Consider the following 21,642-nt stretch of genomic DNA (forward strand, 5'->3'; position numbering starts at 1 on the left):
AACTGCCAACGCGTAAAACGCAAAGGAAGCAGCATGGGTGTATGAGGGGAAACCCCCCCCCCAAAAAAAATCACATTTGAGCAATGTTGGGGTTGGTCCCAAGAAGGGTTTTTGTCAAAAATGCGGGTCATTATCATGGCAACATATAGTCCGGACCCCAACAAGGTCTGAGGGACAGTGGACTGGCCCCCTGCTGAAAAAGTTTGCTGACCCCTTCAAGAACTTGTTCCTAAGGTTGCTTTTGTGACTATCAATCTGCCGTCCAGTCGCACTCCTGTTGGGCAACATCTGCTGGGGCCGACCTGGGCAGAAAATGCAGAGTCGCAGCGGTCCTGCCGTCTGTGTGAGATAGAGGGATAAATCAAGTCCAGAGACAGGAGAGGCCTGGAGAGAGAAGTCACAGCTTTCGCCTCCTCCCTCCCATTCTCTTTTTCCTTGTGTGTCATGTGCGCCTAAGGGCAGGGACTGACTCATTACTGCTTTTCATAAGCTGCTCTGAGAGCCTTTTCTTTGCTAAAGGGCAAGGTATAAATGCCTTTAAAGTGAACTTCAAAGCAACACTCAAGGGTGCTACCACCCAAAGTGAAATTTGGGGTGCTATCTGGGGTCGTGCTAAGAGCAACATTATTCCCCAAAACTTGTGAGCTGGCATCTGTACTGTTTTCCTCCGACCCTTGCCAACCTCCCTGTACATCGCCATCTTTCCTACATTATAAAAGCCCTAGATGTGTTCACTCCGAACACTCATTTGAATTGGAAATACCAATTGTGAAATCATTATTCCAAGACTTTTGTATCCTCTTCCATTGTTTTTTTGGGACAATACGTCCAACAAAAGATTAAAAACAAGCTTCCCTGCAGCGAAGTGCTAAGGGTCATAACGAGAGAAATCAGCGCCATTGTTCCTGCATGTGCTTGAGGGCAACTTGGGTTAATTACAAGGGAACTCATCAGCCTATTACAAAAGGACATAATGATATACCTTCTACTCTCCATTACAAGGTAAAGGTACAAAACCCGCCATGTGCCATAGCTTTGTCATATCTCTGCACTGCGAATTAAGAGTGAGCTGTCTTTTCTCACAGAAGGGCAGGGGTATTAAATGTAAGCTGGGTAAATGATAAGAAACTTGGTTTGGAAAAATCCCCACCCCTCGGTCCAAATTTAATTAAAAGTCAAGAGTTCTGTTGGTACAAGTCTAAATGCAATATTGGCAACCATGTGCTAATGGTGGTGCTTGTTATTAATCATTCCAATTAAATTTCTCCACGAACATCACACAAGTGTTTTTTCCAAGTCCTGATTTGAATGGATCCACAAAGCCATTTGCTAACAATGCAAGAGCCGTGTGCCTATCTCCCCAATTTCAGCTAATCTCCCTATACCTGACACCTGAAGAGGGCCCTCAGCTCCCAGGAACTGCTTTTCTGGGAGTGTAAAGATGTTGCAGTGGGAAGGATTCAGGAAAGTCCCCTTTGCACAAGCTTGTGGTCCTTGGAACCTCAGATCTCTTCTGGTCTCAACTCTACCCTTCTTAAGGTGTTTACAGACTACTCCCATTACTTTATTCAAAAGGCAGGGCTGCATGTGTGCCACACGTTTTTCTTCTTCATAAAAAAAAGAACTGCACACAAAAAACTTTAATTTTGTATAAATTATGCACATTTGCACAACTGAATTTGCAATTTGCTGCTTTGCACGATTCATTTGGGCTACAAAAATCATAAGAGGCAAGTTCAGGATGCTGAAACCCAGCACACCAACCACTCGAGACATTTCACTGCCCCTCTTACCAGAGAAGGTATTGCCCACACTCTCTTCAGCATGACTTTGCAGCCATGAGGACTAGAAACCTTTTTTTTGAAAAGTGAGTGGCGATATCTTGGGCGAGCTGCATTACGGCCAACTTCACATTCTGTATCCCCACCGAACCACACTTCCAGGGGCAACCATTTGGTACTTCTCAAACGCACATTGGTTTTTGAATTGTGCTGCATACTAATCAATAAAACGTGCAATTCACTGGAAGCTGCACTTTCCCACAGACTCAGGTAAGTCACCAAGTTGGAGCCACATCTTGTACTCTTCAGTGAGCTATACTGTACCATTTTTAGAGGCACAACCCTTCATAAGAGCTACTTATGGTGAGCTTCATGGGTTGCTGATGGGAGTTTCCTGTAAAGGGGTAGCTAGAACAGAGTGTAAAATCTATGCTTTTCAAATGATGTGTGTAAATAATATGGGAAATTGAAGGAATCTCAGTTCTGTCAGTGAAATAATTTAGAAGGAAAACTGGATACAGTGCAACATGTCTTTTTAAAGGCCCTGCTGTGAATCATTATACACTGCAGAGATGGAGGCTATGGTAGCTTAACTGGAAAAACAATGAAAAAGCTATTATAATTCACAGACCAAAAGGAGCCCTGTATGTTTCCCAGCTACTCTTAAGAGAGGGAGCTCTGGGCCCTGGAATTTCTTTTGGAGTAGGGGCTGGTTTATGTTTACAACAAGAATACTGCCTAACTTCACCACTTGCTAAAGCCATCATTATTTCTTCTTCTTTTTTTGCGTGGGGTGTGTGTGACAAGAGAATCATGGGAGTCAGGTTAATTGCAGATACATTCATATATGCAAATAACTACACTCAACTCAACACCAGATGCATTAATCCTCAGTGCTCAGGCATACTCTTCAAAAACAGAAATTTATTGCTGGGTTGAATGCCTGAACCTGCCCAGGCATTGGGTAATCAAGTAATTGCAATTTAAGTGAGGCATATGCATGCATGTATTCTGTATTCACACATCCCTTTAATATGGGAATGTTTCTTTTCAGAAAATTAAGAGTTGTAATGTAGAGTTCTGAGCATCCCCCAAAATTGTAGGTTTGCTGATCTAGGTAATGTGTGTTAAGGGACATGTTCTGCATCCTCATCTAACTATGAGAGAAGAATCGAACATAAAATCAGAGGCAGCAGGATTATAATTTTGAGCTGGGAGCTTCCAAGTACTTAATCAAGATAGGCCTTTCCCAAAATATGAGGTTTGCCATTTTAACTACCATAATATCAAGGGAATAGTGGGGTACACAAAACGGGTTTTATAAAGGATTTTAATGAAGTTGCAAAGTGCTAGATGCGTAGGATTATAGTAGAGCTATAATTCTATAAGGTTGGCAGTCGAGGGAGAACAGCGTGGGAAGTATACAGAGACAGATAAAGCTTCAGATTTTTCTATAGCACAATTCAAGTTTATTCCATTCATTCTTGCAACACAAACTTAACACAGTATCATTTAGCAATCCAATGTCTATGAACCATGATAATGATAAACCAAACTGTGTCAAAATAGTTACATTGTGGAAAAAGGTCAAATATCAAAATGCACAAAGCACTATTTTTCTTCCATCAGTTGGGTAGAAAGATGTGATTGTTTTCCCCATTTATAAAATATAAGACTGTTCAGTTTGAGATTTAGCATGCAACACTGCAACTGCTCAACTAGGACATTCCACTCTTACCAGCTTCTTCTATCCATCAATTAACCCATTTAGTACTGCATTAAAGAACTAAGTTAAGAAAGCAATGCCTATACAAAGGGGAGCAGAAAGCTTTAAGACCGCAAGTCGTTATTTTAAATTGAAATCTGAAAGAAAAGGAAAGATATTGGTGCTAGAATTTGATTTCTAGAGTGCTAGCTTTGACGTCTCTTAAGTTTCCTACCTGGAAAAAGAATTTACTCCAAGAGTTTTCACTATCTAAGAGCTAGCATGAGACATTGGTAGCCATCATTTTTCTTCTGAAAAGCAGGATATGATATGAATAGCACATGATCTGTTCACACCAAGATCTAAAGTTGGGTTTGATTTCTTAATTTCTAAGACAGAAAACAGTGGGTGGACCTTTTATGCCATAGCAAATTCAGAAACATTAGTTTGGCTTAGAGCAAACACTTACGTATTCTGACCCAAGTGGCTAGAATATACTTTATTATAGCCACACATCAGAATCCATCTCTAGTTGCGAATAAAGATGCGCCAGAAAAAAAGAACTGTGCAAAACGCCAACATGATAGTTTTTAAAGAAAAGGCAAGCAGGCAGAGCCTCAAATGTTTGGGCAACAAACTGCACGAAAGAGGCTCAAAGTGATCTAATACTATCTAAGGAGGATTGAAGGCGAATGGACACAGGGTTATGAAATAGCCAGTCCTGAAGCACAATTTCAATTTCTCCTTCACTTGATCCATCAGATCTTTCATTTGACTTCAGGAGATATTAAGTGGATCATGCTTACTATGACTAAGAACGTTTGATTTAAAATTAATCTGAACATGTTCATTTACTGAATTAGCATCTTCATAAGCAACGCCTTTCGTGTCGCATAGGAAGGTGAACATGTGACTACACAGACTCTGCATGCAAAGCTTGCTATTTCTATATCACATTCCTGCACCAATACAAAAAAAACAAAAAACAAAACCAGATTAACATGGTTCTACTTTTAAGAAAGCCTTTAAAGAATCTAGTTTCTTCCCCCTTTTGCTGCTGAATATTTGAATGTTGGGGGTGGTATCAGTGCTAATAAGGGACAAATAAATGGCAATTTAAGATGTAACGCTAGCCTGCAATTTTGCATTGTCTATAGAGGCCGTATTCCTAATTCTGTTTTACTAGGGTATACAGAGGGTTTTCCCATTCAAATGAAATGCTTTCAAAATTGAAAAGGTACATTCAATACTATGAAATGTGTATACAAAAGCACACGCCAGTTACCTGGATGACAATGAAGACATTGTATTGCACATCTTGATGCAAAGTCAGTAGAAGCCTCAGTGGGAAATTTTTAACATGATACAAAATTTATCCATAGTTTCTGAGGAAGAATATCCAAGTGCTATTTGCCCCAGCATCTTCTAATCAACACATTAGCATATTACAAAACCTTATGCCTGAATGTTCTTTAAAAATGTCATCTTGAAGAGTATTTGTGAAATGTCACGTAGAAAGAAGCATCCTTTATTGGGCAGCAATAAAGGCAGGGTTTCCTTTGGAAACATGACTATTTAATCTGTCAAATTACATTTTTCATAGACAATGCCACAGCAGTGACTCAAATCTTATTTCAGAGACATATGCATTTTACAAGATCAATGTGTTGAGGATGAAACTAGGGCAAAGGAAGCTCCTGCCTTCTTTAAAAGAATGAAATTAACTTAAACTGAGAGCCATTCCTTCTTTAGTAATTAAGATACTTTGAGTCTAAATCTTGAAGGGCAAAGTCATCATCCTCTAGCACCAATAGGTCTGGAGCTGTCACTTTCTTCCAGTTAATATTATGATGTGCTGGGGTGAGGAAGTTCCAACTGGAAGTCTTTGAAGAGCAACTCTTACCCAGAACTAAGCACTGTCTATCATCTGGCTGGTTCTTCACAAAATGTTTGGATAGTGGAAAAAACCCCACACGATTTTGATCATCCCTTGGCACCCCGTTTTGAGATGCATTCCTGCTATCACTGTATATTCCATGTTAAAATAGGCACCCAAAATTAGTGTGGCATCCAACTGTTAAATACCGGGGAATGATAAACCAAAGCCTTCAGCATTGCACAACCTACGTAAGGCACAGGGATACAGTTATCCCAGTGCCTTGACTGGGAGATGACAGCATAGCAGCACAGGGCTGCTACTGCCTTTACAAGTTAGAAAGTACAGGGATGGAGCTTCTGTCTGACAAACTTCCAGCAAGTCTTAGAAGAACAAGGAAAGTTTGCAGACTAAATTTCAGACTCCATTCTTCGCCCCTTCTCCAGCAGAGGTTCAATTTTGCTAGAAATGGGGGGAAAATTGTACCCTGAACAAAGTCCTAAGGAGAAACCAATTATATGGATTTCTACTTTCTCCAAGCAGGTTGTCTTTTTGATAGAGGTACCTAACTAGTCTGATTTACTGTGATTTTTTTTCCTCCCTCCCCAATATTTAGCTGAAGAAGCTGGAAGATACAAAGAGTGACAGACAGGCAGCAGTGTGAGGCCACAGGAGAGACATTAGATCTCAGTCCATCCGTCACTGGAGAAGAGCTTTGATTGCCTGATTGTCAGTGGCTTCAAAGGCAGTTAGACCATCTGGCCCTCTCACAGTCTTATCAGCACCCTGTAAAGAGATGAGAAGAGCTGTCACTTTTAGAGAAAAGGTGGAATTACATGTACCAGAAGCAGTTTCTCGTGAGAGGGTCCTGGTACGTTTGTTTTCTTACTTTACAGTCTATATAATTTCTTAAACTAGAGTCACATTGGCTTGACTAGGGTATGTGCGTTAAACAAGAGAGATCATTTTCAATTCATTCACCATTAAAAAGACAGGCTTTAAGTAATATCACAATCCAAATAGCACATTTAAGTTATAGAAAGCTTCATGCTCCCATGAAGACACCCCAGCCTCTTGGGCCCACTTGAATAATAGTATTTTCAAAGTATTAATATACATTAAAGTTTTCAATCAAAAGACTCAGTTCTAGTTATCTTAAGACAAAATGCCAATTAAATCCAGGTGAAACCATGGTTCCCAAACCTTGCCTACTTGACTCCTCTTCTGATACAGAGCCACAGCCACAATCCTGTTCCAAAGCCTTTACTGGCTTTGCATATACACTGGAGTTTTACCATACACCTTTAGTGGCCTGGGATCCATTCTGCTAAAGACCTCCTACAGCTCCAGGGTGGAATTCAAAGTGATTGTTCTGTCAGTGCAAACATTTCTGCTTGCCTGATGGACTGCTCTTCTCTCCCTTCCCCACAAGTGGTGGTAGGGTTTTCCCCCCCGACACCCCCCCAAGTAGTTTTGGGTGAGAGGAGGATGGGTGGCCCTGTTGTATTAGCAGGACTCATGGTGGTTCCTGCTAGTGCAACAATTTAGTTGAATCTGGTCCCAAGTGTTGCAACTTTTGAAGGAAAATGAAATTAAAGAACTCTAGATGACACTGACCTGTTCGCCTACAAGTAACCTTCTCCCGGAGCTTTATATATAGGTGTACAGGTATATATATATATATATATATATATATATATATATATATATATATACATGCAGGCGTACATATATGTAGGTGTACAGTGGAATATAAATATCAGACTTACAGAGCATTTCCTCCACACCCACATGCACCTCTACAAAATGTTGGAAAAGGTTAAGCTCTACAACAGTTACTATTCCTAGATGCAGTCATTTCAGAGATAAAAGGATTGAAATTCTGTCTAGTTAAAAACCTACCATATTTCCTCGAGTCTAATGCACCACTGAATCTAATGCGCACCTCAATTTTCAGAACCTTGAAACCAAATGGAAGTATTTGCTGCTGAATGTAAAAGTGCCATTGAATCTAATGCACACCTTAATTTTTGCAACGTAATTTGGCCAAAAATGGTGAGTATTACATTTGAGTAAATGTGGTAGTTAAAAGAACTTTAATTATTACAGACATTGGCCTAGAAGAAAGGTTGATGTACTCCTTCAAGTTAGACTGTCAACTTTCCACAGGGTTGTCTGTCTTTTAAAGGGGATGTCAGGTGGGTCTGAAGTACCACAAGCACAGAAGTATGGCCCAAAGATGCTTAATGGCTCCACTCTGTCAAAGTCAAGGCTGTAAGAGACTATAGCCAATCACTATGATTAGTATGTCAGCTATGTCTGGGAACACTCATTCACTTGAAATCGCCACACTTGAAAATTTTCCAAGTACACCTTAGTTTGAGGTAAAATAATAAATCAATTTGAGCATGTCAGTCTCCACATTATTTGGAGTACATTTGAGGGAAATGGCATGAGAAAAGAACACAAAAGGGGAAGAGGGCAAGAAATGACGTTTGGCTTGAGTGCTCCTGTACTACTTGCAGAAGGGGGAAAATTAAGGAACAAACGTTTTCTTTGCTGAAGATCCTACAGGGGTCTTAATGTTCCACAAGATTAGTAAACATCTATGTTGCATTATGAAGCTAGCATAGATTTAATTTCTTTTTAACCAGCCTGCAGATTGAAATAATGTGTCTTGCTTTTGGGGTAAAGGGTTGAGGAATGTTTCCTACTCAAACTAGAAACTCAAGAGGTTTTGTCAAGATACAAGGAAAAGTATAGAAAGAAAACCAACAGTACTTAAAAATAAATAAATCTCAAATACAAACAATGTTCCAACTATAGGACTAAAAAGATTGTTAAAATGGGGGAGAAATGCAATCATGCATATGCACCGATGCCATCAATTCAGTGTAGGGTAATCAAGGCAGATCGATCTAAAACAACAAAACATTTGGCAGCAAACTTATGGAAGTGATCAGCAGGTGAGGGGAGTTTTAGCACAGCAAGCCACATTTCAGTGATCCAGGATCCACTATCTAAACATTGTAATTGCTTTGCTTTTTCTTCTTCTTTTTTTAAAGTAATCCACACAATCAACTCATTTGTGATAGAACAAACTCATACTGATGTGATCAAATATACTTTCTGAATCAAAGGCATAAACTACTGGCATTGACAGAAAAATAACCTTGAAGGTCTTCTCCAAATTTTCCCTTTGTTCTTTTTATACCCTTCCCATATACTCAGTACCAGAGTTGAAAAAGCACAAAGTGACACTAACTAGCTTCCAAGCCTTTATTTTAAAGTCAAAAGATGAATCTACAGACTTTTGACTCCACAAGTACTTTAAGGACAAATAATACAATTCATAGCCTACTTCTGCTGGCTTGAAGTTTTAGTATGAGTGAATCCTAGCAAGATCTCTCTATATTTTTCAGACAAACAGCAAGTAAACACACACAATTTTAACTCAAGAGAACCACAGTATTTTGTTATCATGAGATGGTATGTGTCCTATACAACCTCCAACGGGGAAAAAAAGCTCTCAGAATAAATTGGCTTTATTTTCCTTAGTGTGAGAATGTTAAAGTCAACCAAATACTAGGGCTGTGTGCATTTGCTTCAGACAAATTCCAAATCCAGAACCAAAGTGGGACATTTCATATATTTGGGAGTCAGCCAAAGCAAAGCAATTTCCTTCTGAATTGTTCCAAGGCAACTCTGTCTGTTTCCAACATTTCAGAACCTATTCAAATGCACAAACACTGAAAATTCGTACTCTCGTACCCCTAGATGCTCTCCCTGTAAAGAAAATACCAGGGAAGTGGGGGTGTACTTTTGTGACTGACAGCTGTAGCTCTCAACGAGAGGATTTTACAGGGCTCTTTTTTTTTAACTTCCCGTCAGTACCCAAGGTGGAACTTACCAGAAAGTCTTCCAGTGTTTTTCCACTGCTTTTTGTGACTGTGTGTCAAGTAGCAGCAGTACTGAAGGCTTCAAATAATGGACTGAGAAGCACCAATAATTCATGGTTCACACCCAGTCTCCAAGGCAGACAGGAACATGAAGTCCCACTGAGTCCCCATAACCTGAGTCAAGCTCTCCCTGTGCTTTCTCCCTGGCTGCTGATACAAGGAGGGCAAGGCACCATTTTCTGGGACCATCATAAGCCTGCAAAAAGCTTATGATGGGTAAAAAGATATAGGTACCAGAGTTTCTGGAGGTGCTGGGAGATAGCTGCCCTTGTCACCTCTGCTGCCTACTTTGTCACTGCTTATAATAAAAATGCAAGTGATGAGCAGGGCTCTCATCCCCCCCAAAAAGGAGGATACTCCCCTCCCCTCTTGAAATAATATGGGGAGGGATGTGTGCAGGAAGAGCTTTAGATGCACAGATGCTCTTACTATAGAGCCAGTGATGAGATCTGGGCTTCCAAGTTCTGAAACAGAGAAAAGAGGACACACACATACACCCTCTTTGCCTGAAAGAAAAGGATTTTGGTGGATCTCTGGGGGCTTTACAAGCAGGTAGGGTTATATAGTTATATATAAACTGTTAGGCTGCCCAACACAACTCCTCATTACACCTGTCAGCGTGAAATATGGCAAATTTCGTCCTATAGAAGAGACTATTATGTCTACAAGTTTTATCTCATTATGTCAGAGAGCAGAACAACTATAGCTATTTGTTGATTTCCCCATTGTAGTCACTGGGGGCACCAAGTTTCAGATTTTCCAAAGCAGGGTTCTGATTCTGACCAGAGGTGAAGTGTGTGGTCTGTGAAATGGTTTCAGCCAAATTCGGCCACATTCCAGATTGTCTATCCAGTGTGCTAGAAAACATGTAGCCCAAACTTTGTAACAGAGCACATCCTTTGTATGCAGGAGGCTGAAGGCTGACTCACCAGCATCTTCATCTATGTAATTTTAGGTAGCAGTATTGCGAAAGAAACCATGAAGAGCCAGTCACCAATCAGATTCGCCTGTTTTGTGCAGTACAATGGTGTGACAAGCTCTCACTTAGAACAAGCTTTTATCTACTAAATATGTGGCTCTTCTAAAACTTCCTGTAGGAAGTTTCTCTCCTTGCTTGACTAGCCTCTACTTTGTAGTCACATTGAATTGCCTATCCTTCTCACCGCGGTTACATTTAGCATTCTATAGCATCAGAACAGCTCAGAAGATAGCTACCTAAGGGGACTTTCAAGACTAAATCATAGCAAAAAGGAAGACACTGTTGACTGTACGCTTTGTTTTTCCCAAGTTATGTTAAAAGCCTTGTCCTTAGCTTCTCTTCTTCTGTCTCTTGTCTATTTTAATATTGTAAGCCTATGGGCATAGATTTCCATTTTTCCATTTTTGTATTGTGCCCACTGGGTAATACTGACTAAGTAATAGGAAAGAGCCACTGAGATCAGTAAGCAACTTAACAGAGAGGAGAAAATTGCAGGGGAGAAATAGTAGACACAGGAAAGGTTAAGCATCCTTACCTCTCACCTGCTAAGTCATAACCAATGTAAGTTCATTGATTTCAATGTGTCTACTCCCAACATGACGTAGCTGGATTCCACCCAATGAATATTAGACTTTAAAAAAAATATATATGATGAAATGCTTGAAGGCATTTCATTTGTTAAGTTGCTGAATGATTAACAAACCACCAGGCAAGTCTCCACTTCTTACCTTTGACAGGAGTAACTTCACACAAGACACATGGCCTTCATAAACTGCTGAAAGGAGTGGAGTGATATTGTGTTTGTCTGGAGCCTGTACGAAAGAGAAATGAAGTTACACAATAAATTCCATCTACAATATACTATATCTAATAATGCTCAGATATCACATTCTTGGCAGGTGGGTATCTGCCAAAAAGGGTACTGTTGCACACAGAACATATTTAGCCAGCTGCAATGTTGCTAAATGAAAGCAAGTCCAGACATACACTTTACTTCTGCAAAAGCAAGTCCCTAGTTTTCCTGAAATGGTTTATAAATGCTGTTAATTATTGGAATTGGTTACCAAATGGAATTACATCAGGCTACAGCAGAGAGAAGGATGGGAGGCAAGGCCATTCCAAAAAAGTATCTCCTTTAGTCTCCTATTCTCCCTGAAGTGTTTCATCTCAGCTAGTCATCATAGGAACTTCATACATTTAAGAATTTGGGCATGGATTTTCTTGATTTCCTATTTCCTAAAGACTCTTTTCCCCTTTTGTTTCATGGCTTTTAGACTGCAAGCCTAAGGGTAGATGTTGCCCTGTTTGTTACTGATTCATCTAGGATATTTTTTGGTTGAAGAACGGGGCGAAAATATTTACATAAAAACTTAGTATACAAAACACATTAGAAAACTGGCAGACTTTAACTTGAATAGAACACAGTTACTGCAGAAAGCAGTTTCTAAGATAATACCAACTACTATTATCTTACTAGAATGCTAACAATGAAGCAGATTTATCCTCTCATAAGTCTAATATGAACCAGACAGAAATTGCATTGTATCAAATAAAATGGAAGCGTAAAAACTCACTTCATACAAATTGTGTAGTGAACTGTTGAATCATTCAAATGTCTGAGCCATTCAGATTAACCAGATTAGTTATTTTTAATTATCGGCCAGTTACTGAAGACTGGAGACATATTAGTTTTCACAGTGCTGAATGTAGCATAAGAAGCATTTTACTTATGGACACATCTCATGATCCCTTCCAATGAATAGTCTGTTTTTGTGTTGTTTAAAATACATGCAAGACCTGTTTGAACAAGAGGCAACAGTGGAGCAAATATTGCTGCTGCTGCTGCTGCTACTACTACTACTACTACTAATAATAATATTAATAATATGCACATACATACAAGGACAACTATGCCTCTACTACTACTACTACTACTACTACTACTACTACTATTACTACTACTAATAATAATAATAATATGCACATACATACAAGGACAACTATGCCTCTACATCATTGTTTTGAAATGCACAGAAAACTATCATTTGTCTTCAGTCAAAGACAGAACTAAACCAGAACTAGACAGAGTTTTAATCAACATACATACATTCATATCAGCTCCTTTTAGTAGAAGGAACTCCAGGATCTCAAGCTGTCCACAGTCTGCAGCATAGTGAAGAGGTTTCCTCCCACCTTCCAGTGTCCGATTAACATCTTCACCCTTCAGAATTAAAAAAGTTAATAATTTTATGTAATTCTACATCAAATTTAGCTCTGAGATCTAACTATGGTCATTACTCAAACATAGCAGACAACACTTGCTTAAAACTCTTGCTCAAAACACTTGCTCAAGACATTACAGCAATATGGGGAAGGTAGTCTGCAAAGCAATGCCTCATTTCAAGAACCAGGAGTGTCAAAAATTATATCCATAGTGCTTGTTGCAAAGCAATTTGTTTTTCCTGTTCCAGTCATCCCTCAACACCTCTTTTAACTTTCCCAAACTTTGATCTGTTCATAGCTTGAAGGTTCACCATTACTAGGACTAATAAATGTACAGCAGGTGGTATTAATGTAGCTGTGAAATCTTACTAATACTATTAGAAGTTATTTAAGAAGTAGATATTTTGGAAGCATGACTTCTCAGTAGCATGCACAGACATAGCGAATTGCAACTCGCACACGCACAGATACGGGTTGCGTTCGCTTCAGGATGCGAACGGGGCTCCAGAACGGATCCCATTTGCATCCAGAGGTACCACTGTATAGTCCGGCCCCCCACAAGGTCTGAGGGACAGTGGACCGGCCCCCTGCAGAAAAAGTTTGTTGACCCCTGTTCTACATCACGTTTCTTCCATAAGATGGAAGATGATGCCACAAGATGCTTTGTGAAGCAACCAAGAAGTCCATAAATGCAACTCGTACAGTACAGTGGTACCTCGCAAGACGAATTTCCCTATGGGCTTGCTTCGCAAGACGAAAACGTCTTGCAAGTTTGTTTCCTTTTTCTTAACACTGTTAATACAGTTGCGACTTGACTTCGAGGAGCAACTCATAGAACGCAGTGTACATAGTAGCCTTTTTTGAGGTTTTTAAAGACTTTGGTGATTTTTGAAGCTTTTCCAAAACTTCTTTTGCAGCCATTTGGTATGTTAAGTTTTTAAAACTTTTTTGGGGGGTTTTGGATTCTGGGTTGGGGTGTTTGGAATTCAAGGACTTGGTGTTGGGGAGGGGTTTGCAAGAATCTAGAAGCTTGTGTGTTTTTTTCTGCATTTTTATGATTTTCTGTGACCATTGGGCCACTCTGCTGTTTTTTTAAAAAAATTCTGGATTTGAATTTCTGTGTGCTGGGTGGCTGGGGGAACAGTTGGGGAGGGGTTTGCAAGAATCTGGAAGCTTGTGTTTTTTTTTCTGCATTTTTATGATTTTCTGTGACCATTGGGCCACTCTGCTCTTTTTTAAAAAAAATTCTGGATTTGAATTTCTGTGTGGTGGGTGGCTGGGGGAACAGTTGAGGAGGGGGTTCTTCAGCAAGAAGCAAAGAGTGGAAGAGGAGCCTTCTTCGAGTGGTCCCCCAGAGTCTTAGAAAATGTACTGTACACTTTGTTGATTTTTAAATGTTTTTCTGTCATGTTTATAAAGTTAATTTATTTTCCCTTCAATTTTTGAACTGCTCTTTACAGTATGTGTGACTTTAAAGAGCAGTTAATAAACTGTTGTTGTACCAAATTTGGCTTTGTTTGGACTTTTTTTGACCATAGGAACACATTAATTGATTTTCAATGCATTCCTATGGGATTTCGTGATTCGCAAGACGAAAAATTCGCTAGACGACAAAACTTGCGGAACGAATTAATTTCGTCTTGCGGGGCACCACTGTATAGTGATTCTGAACCTAGAGGTTCTACACAACTATTAACAGACATAATATCTACAAAATTTAATGTTTTTCTTGATTAGATTAAAAGTTACTACCAAATTCTGTATACTGTCCATGTCTTTTGTTTGTTATACTTTCAAGTGTTATATAGAGTCCTTATAGCAAGCACTGTATGAAAATTCTGAAGGATCCACACACCACAAACATCTTAAAAGATTGCATCATGTCCCAAGTTCAATGACCCAATAAATTCCTTAACTCAAATAATTAGCAGTTTCCAAGAATGTAGCAATTTACTCTGTCACAATATACTTTTTGGCATACTTCTGGCACAACAACAGTTTTTCTAAAGTACTGGTAGCTACTTTTCTTTTATGGTTCAGAATTTTATGCTGAATGTCCCTTTCATTTATTAGAACTCAAAGGCTTCCAGACCATATAGATACTGTGCTTCCAGCTCTGAATAAGACTCTTGATAAAGTCTGATCATTTAAATTCCTCCATTCATTTGCATCTCAAATTATAAGACTGAATTAAATTTTTATTGTCTTTACTCATTTGATGTACCATGACATCAGAACATTTAAAAAGCACAATGAATAAATTTAGTGATAAATCTTTTAATTGCGCAACTCTAAGTTTATAATTTAAAATGTTCATTGCTTTTCCTTCTGATTATTAAGCCAAGCCAACTATCTTTGCTTTTGCCTGTCTTTTGCATTTCCCTTTTGTTACACTAAAAGATTATTTCTTTGAATACTGAATTCAGTCAAACTGGTACAGAATGCTCATCAGCACTAATGCCCTAATCACTTGAGACCACTGAATGCACCTCTTGTTCTGATAATACCAACTCCTATCCTGAACAGCAATATAAAAATCCACTTCATGTACCTTCTTCTCAGCTTCTAACTAATAAGCACTTAAAGGCTCTTTTCAGGTCAATATTACCTCCTCTATTCATACATGTAATGCATAACCTAAGGGAAATATGTGTCAGTATAAGAAAACCTATTTATTCATTCTAAGAGAAGGATTCTTATAGTATATCCCTTCAAGAAGAAGTAAAAATGAAAGTCTAGATTCCAATTAAAGTTTTCGAAGTGTCTCAAGACTGAAAACGTATCCCAGAAGTCTTATATTTCTTCACGGTGAATGTAAACCATCAGATAGTAGAATAATTCTCTCACACACTAAAAGGTTCTGGGTTGGCTGCAGTTACTTAGGAAAAAGATCTTGAAGATGAAAGTAGTAAGCTCTCAGAAGTCAGTAACTTGGCTTTCTTAAGACCAACATTATTCGGAAAGGAACTGAGAAGACACAAAGTAACAAACCCCTATAAAATATAAATCTAAAGTCCTCATATCACACAAAGAACTCAAGACAAATTTCAAAAGTCCTCTGCAAGTGATCTGCTCCTGCTGGGTAGAAAGCAGGAGGGAAGGAGAAAGAGAGAGAGAGAGAGAGAGAGAGAGAGAGAGAGAGAGAGAGAGAGAGAGAAAGGGGGGGTCTTCTTTTGGCTCTGTCCCAGTCCAATCCTTCAAGTCAGCCCTTCTCACAATTGGCATGTGCCCAAGACATTACTCCCGAAAGAATGCAGGCCTCAACAGAAAAAGAAAGAAGGAAAATGATTGCCCACTCTGATCTACAGCAGGCTGATTTTTAGAACACCTATTTGCTCCAGTTTCTTTATGTCAAAGAAAAGGAACCACAGAAAGTAGAGAAAAGAGCAACTAAATTATCAGGTGAGAAGCATAAATTTGCCCAGAGAAATACAATACATAGATTTGAGTTTTTTCAAAGCTTCGAAGACTCGAGGAATGTTACGATGCTTAAAATTAAATGCGCTGGTGGAAGTTAATAGAACTCAACCCAAGAACTGTGGTTACCTTGATGAAACTGACAAATTATCTGATTTAAGGCAAATTTAAGATCCAGGACATCAAATTTGCTACATTCCTGTGGTGAGTGGTAAACAAGGGAGAACTGATGAAGTGTTGTGTATACTGCCCCGTCTAGCTTTTTAAACAAGAGAGGCAGCAAATGAGGAAATGTGAACTCTGGACCAGGCCTCCTTAGTTCTGGAAGCAAGAACATCTCATCCAGGAATGGCTGGCGACATGGTTGAGCCTTTCTGTGTGTCAGATTACAAGAATCTTAGAACCACAATATAATCATTTTGATACTGAAATGTTCACAGCAAACAGGTACATTAATCCAACACAAGTACAGGCCCAATAGAAGGGAGAAGAGTTGTCTGAATTGGGCCTTGGTTTTAATTAGAGTTTTTCAGTTCTTTGCTTCAGACTCTCCAACCCTTAATCTCTTTGTCAAATCTGCCAGAAAAACAGGAAGCTGATGTGCTATATGAGCAGGCAAAAACAAAAGTCTCCGTGTCTATTGAATTGGCATCAGGCTCTTTTATTTTACAGTGGTACCTCAAGTTACAAACGCCTCAGGTTACAAACTCTGCTAACCTGGAAGAGTTACCTTGAATTGAGAACTTTGCCCCAGGATGAAAACGGAAATTGTGTGCTGGCGGCGCAGCAGCAGCAAGAGGCCCCATTAGCGAAAGCACGCCTCTAGTTAAGAACGGACCTCCAGAATGAATTAAGTTCATAACTAGAGGTACCACTGTACTCTTTTTCTGCTTAAAATATTTTTGTTTAGGGAAGCTATTCAGACAAGTAGATGTTAATGTGTTTACTGCTGATTGTAATTGCTTTTTAAACAAATGTTTGAATTACCTATTTTTAACTGTTTTATTTATAATGGTAATATTTCTTATAAGCTGCTTAGGCTTTGCTACAATCAAGCAGCATATAAATCTTGTTAACAAAAACATAATATAAAATGTGGCCTTTTACATATTGCTGAACATCTAGTCCTATCTGTCCCAGGTCAAGGATGAATGGAGTTGTAGTCCAACACCTGAAGGACCACAGGTTTCCTATCCCTGGTCTAACCAAAGTCTCTAAACAGGAAGTCTGGAAATAATGTTTGGGGTGGAGGAGAAAGGGACAGTTGAAAGAAAAATGTTTAAAGTGAGCACTAGAAAAATTTGAACATGAAACCAGCAGAGGCTGCTATCAGGAGCTGACACAGATCAAGCAGAAACAGAAAGGATCTACTGTAGTGCAGTCCAACACATCTGAGTACAGCAGATAGCACCAGAAATGCATGGACTACAAGTCACAGAGGGATAGTAGTATTTATCGGGCTAGTTGAATATACTCATGACTCAGTCAGAGCTGATGAGACTTTCATAGAGAAAACTGAGTTCAGCCAATAGGTTTTCACAGAATCCTACTTGACCCGAGTTGTGCTCTAGACCTACCCCATTTGTTGCAATGAATCCAGAGCTAGAGCATCCCTAACAGATGGCTATCCATCCTATGCTTGAAGAATTCCAGGGAGGAGCTCATCAAAACCCTAGGTAATTGGCTCCATTGTCATACTCATTACTGCCTCCAGGCAACAGAGGACAAGACTTTGCCCCTTTCTACACAACAGCATTCCAAATATTTGAAAAGTGCAATTAAGCCCCTTCTTAAACTTCTTCTCCTCTCCAGGCTCAACAAACCTGGTTCCTTCAACCTTTCTTCACAGGACTTGTTTTTCATACCAGTGACCATATAGTCTTTGTTGCTCTCCTCTAAACCTTGTTTGAACTTGTTCACATTCTTCTGATAGTGCAGCACCCAGGAATTCGAAACAGTACTCAAGATGAAGTCTGACTATTGATTAATTTATTATGAATCAAGACCTGTCAAATCAAACCCCATTATAAGCCCATTCACATTTTTAAAGTATTTGTGCCTAACTGCAGTCAATTGTACATGCATGGCAAGCTGATTAGCTTCTCTTGTCACATAGGTTTATCATAGAATCATAGAGTTGGAAGGGACCCCAAAGGAATTTCAACTAAAGCATCCAAGACAGATGGCCATCCAACCTCTGCTTAAAAACCTGTTTAAAAACCTCCTGAGGCAGTCTGTTCCACTGTCAAACAGCTCTTAAGTCAGAAAGTTATTCCTGATGTTAAGTAATGTGCTAAGTAGATGTCTGTGCAATTCAAATACAAAAAATGGAACCTAGAACCAGCAGATTCATACCTTCAGAACTCAATAGAAGAGGCTGAACGTATGTTTATGACTACTTCACACAAATATGATCACCACTATAATGTCCTGTTGTACCATATAGGATCAGACAAAGACGCATTCCATATTGCTAATTGCACCCTAGGGAAGGCCGCTTTCTTTTATTAGCCTAGAGGAGGAGGATGGAAAAGTAGATGAGTGCATCTCTCTTAACTCTCTGCATGCTATTTCAAGCTGGAAAGAACCCCACAGTTGTAGCTATTGCTATTGTTATTTAATACCTGCTGTATTTAATACAGTATTTAATACCTGCTTTTCTACATAGAGTACCCAGGGCACCTTAAAAAAATAGAAGTGTTGTTAATATATAAATTGATTAACATCACCACCACCAAACCCTAACACAATAAGGATATTGTATACCAATCTAATTTTCAAAGTGATATATGTCTATCCTGGAATTTGTACATCATTTACAAATGTCATACATAGACTGCCTAAATTCTTCACCAAGTATTCTTCAGTACAGGTATCAGTCTACAGCAGGCACTTTGTCCAAAATTGTTTGCCAGAGCCTACACAAATCTATAGCTACAAGCTGGGTGAAGTGATTTTGTTATAGATACTTACCGTATTTTTTGCACCATAACACTCACTTTTTTCCTCCTAGAAAGTAAGGGGAAATGTCTGTGCGTGTTATGGAGGGAATGCCTACGGGTGGCATGCCTACGGATTTTCCCCCTCTAAAAACTACATGCGTGTTATGGTCAGGTGCGTGTTATAGAGCGAAAAATACGGTACTTTCCCTCTTCCCCGACATTCACGTTTTATGAAACCTACATCCCTTCATCCTATAAAACTTTTGTGAAGTAGAATAGCCTACTTCTATAGTATATAAAACAACAACACTAATCAGACCAAAGGTCTACCCAGCTACACAGCATACTTTGAAAGCAACCATACTTGGGTACTTTCCAAAGTTGTTACACAGGAAGGCAGTAGTTTCATGGATTTAAATACTGAAGTGTCCCAACTATTTAGTGAATGAGTTGGGCACGTCTATGCAATTTAAAAGCAAAAGGGGAACACTGATGAGGAGGGCAGAACTTTCCTGCCTGCAGCTTCTATCCTCAAGTGGTTTCCTCCTGGCGCTGTGGGTTAAACCACAGAGCCTAGGACTTGCCGATCAGAAGGTCGGTGGTTCGAATCCCCGCGACGAGGAGAGCTTCCGTTGCTTGGTCCCTGCTCCTGCCAACCTAGCAGTTTGGAAGCACGTCAAAGTGCAAGTAAGATAAATCGGTACCGCTCCAGCGGGAAGGTAAACGGCGTTTCCGTGTGCTGCTCTGGTTCGCCAGAAGTGGCTTAGTCATGCTGGCCACATGACCCAGAAGCTGTATGCCAGCTCCCTCGGCCAATAAAGCGAGATGAGCGCAGCAACCCCAGAGTCGGTCACGACTGGACCTAATGGTCAGTGGTCCCTTTACCTTTAAGTAGCCTCAGCTGCCAAAAATGCCTGAACACAAGAGCCCCAGGGGGCTTCAGTGTCCTCACTTCTTTCTACATTATTAAATGTGAAATTGCCCCTAACACCTAGAACTATTGCCCTAACATCATTTTTGGACCCAACTTCTACCAAAACTCCACTGCCTTCCATTTCCAGGAAACTGCACCTTGTCCAAGGACACCCAATTTTACAGCCAGGCTTTGGTAGTTGAAAGCCACCATTTCTATCCCATCTTTACTCCAAGAAGCTCAATTTGGTGTACATAGTTCTCTTTGCCTCCATTTTATCCTCACAACAACCCTGTGAGGCAGGCTAGGCTAAGAGACTGTGACTGACCAGCATCACTCACTTAGTTTCATGGCTGAGCAATGATTTGAACCCTGGTCTCTCAGGCACTGGTTTAACACCAACCACTAAACCAAACTGGCTCTCTTATAAATCTGCCTACCCTATTTCTGATATCAGTTATACCACTAGCCCTGGAGGCAGAAGGCTCTGCAGATCAGCTATTTGTTTATTTGGCCACCAGAAACATGAAAGTAGACAATGAAATCCTTTTGCTGACCAGCTCTTACTTCTACCCTTGCACAGAACAGCACAAGAGGCTGTCATGCCCACTTTTTAATAAATGTTTGAATAAGAGAGAATATATAATTGAATGGCAAAAGGTGCATCTCATGCATGCTTCTCCAGTTCTTATGAGATGGATTAATTAGTTCTTAACACAACTTGTTATACACTCTCAACCGGACTGGCTAAAGAATACTAAGGTCTTAATCCTCCCCACTGAGTTTTTTCCAATGCTACTTTATTTTATCACCTTTGGCTCAATAAAAACCTAGTGGGTACTAAGGTCTTCCATTCAATGTTTCCATTGCTATTTTAGTTCATCACCATTTGCTCAATTAAAAACCCAGCAGGGTGTCGGGACACCAATCTCATTTCCTTCACACTCTTATCATGCAGCGATTATATTTTGTTCCATGCTAAATAAAATAAAATATAAATACAGATATAGCAGGTAAGGACCACACATTGGAGAAAGAAAGGGTGTGGCTTTACGTTTGCAGCATACAATTCACCCAATATAATTTGGGAGTGGGGCAATTCTGCCCTCTAACCCTTTGGGGGGGGGGAAGGGTTCAGAAAGAGCGATCTGGGGAAAGAGGGAGGATGCTTGAACCTCTATAAAACTGACGAGGAACGATGGCACGCTCTCCACAAGCAAGCTCAAGCATAAGGGTGGGCGGGGACTAGGCCTCTAACAGGAGGAAGAGGCAAAGCCTTCCCTTCAGCTTCCATCACGGCGTCAGGAAAGATGTACCGTAGATCCACGACGAAGGGGGGCGGACGGGCGGGGAGGGGATCACCCACCATCCAAATCATTTCCGGTGCCCTGGAGTGAGGCAAGAGCACCCCTGAGCATGTGTGGATTGCGACATCGACACACACAGCCTCCAGAGTGTAGTATGGGAAGAGCTCGGGCCTGAGCCCCGGCACCTTTAGTTTGCGAAGCAGATGACGGCGGGTCCTGTGAGGAAGAAGGGGAACCCCGCCTCAAGGCCAGGAAGCGGCGCCCAGGCTCTCCCGCCCTCCCTCCCTGCCTGCCTCCCCGCCCACCCACCCCCGGCGGCCTTACCTTGGCCACGTAGTCCTTCACCTCGTCCAGGTCTCCGTTCTTGAGGGCCCACATGAACTCCTTGTCGGACATAGCGGCTGCCGCCCTGACAGGGGACACGGCGAGAGGGCCTGGCAGCGTTCGCGCGACGAGGGGCGGGGGAAGAGGAAGAGGAGGAGATGGGCGGGGCTGGACCGGAAGCGGGCGCGGCGTTGGTGGCGGCGGCGGCGGTTGGAC

The 21,642-nt window shown here is 40.5% G+C and overlaps 1 protein-coding gene across 1 annotated transcript; it reads right to left on the bottom strand.

Annotated features, from left to right (window-relative positions):
- Positions 1–3,094: 3,094 nt before the first annotated feature.
- Positions 3,095–21,603, bottom strand: MTPN (myotrophin). The gene is made up of 4 exons (XM_081212092.1): positions 21,427–21,603; positions 12,408–12,521; positions 11,029–11,112; positions 3,095–6,148 (listed from the first exon to the last, which is right to left on the bottom strand). The coding sequence occupies exons 1-4, from the start codon at positions 21,496–21,498 to the stop codon at positions 6,062–6,064; spliced, it is 357 nt and encodes a 118-aa protein (XP_081068218.1). The 5' UTR covers positions 21,499–21,603; the 3' UTR covers positions 3,095–6,061.
- Between the last annotated feature and the right edge of the window lie 39 nt (positions 21,604–21,642).

Source organism: Podarcis bocagei (assembly GCF_964188305.1).
Source record: "Podarcis bocagei genome assembly, chromosome: 10".
Taxonomy (NCBI): Eukaryota; Metazoa; Chordata; class Lepidosauria; order Squamata; family Lacertidae; genus Podarcis; species Podarcis bocagei.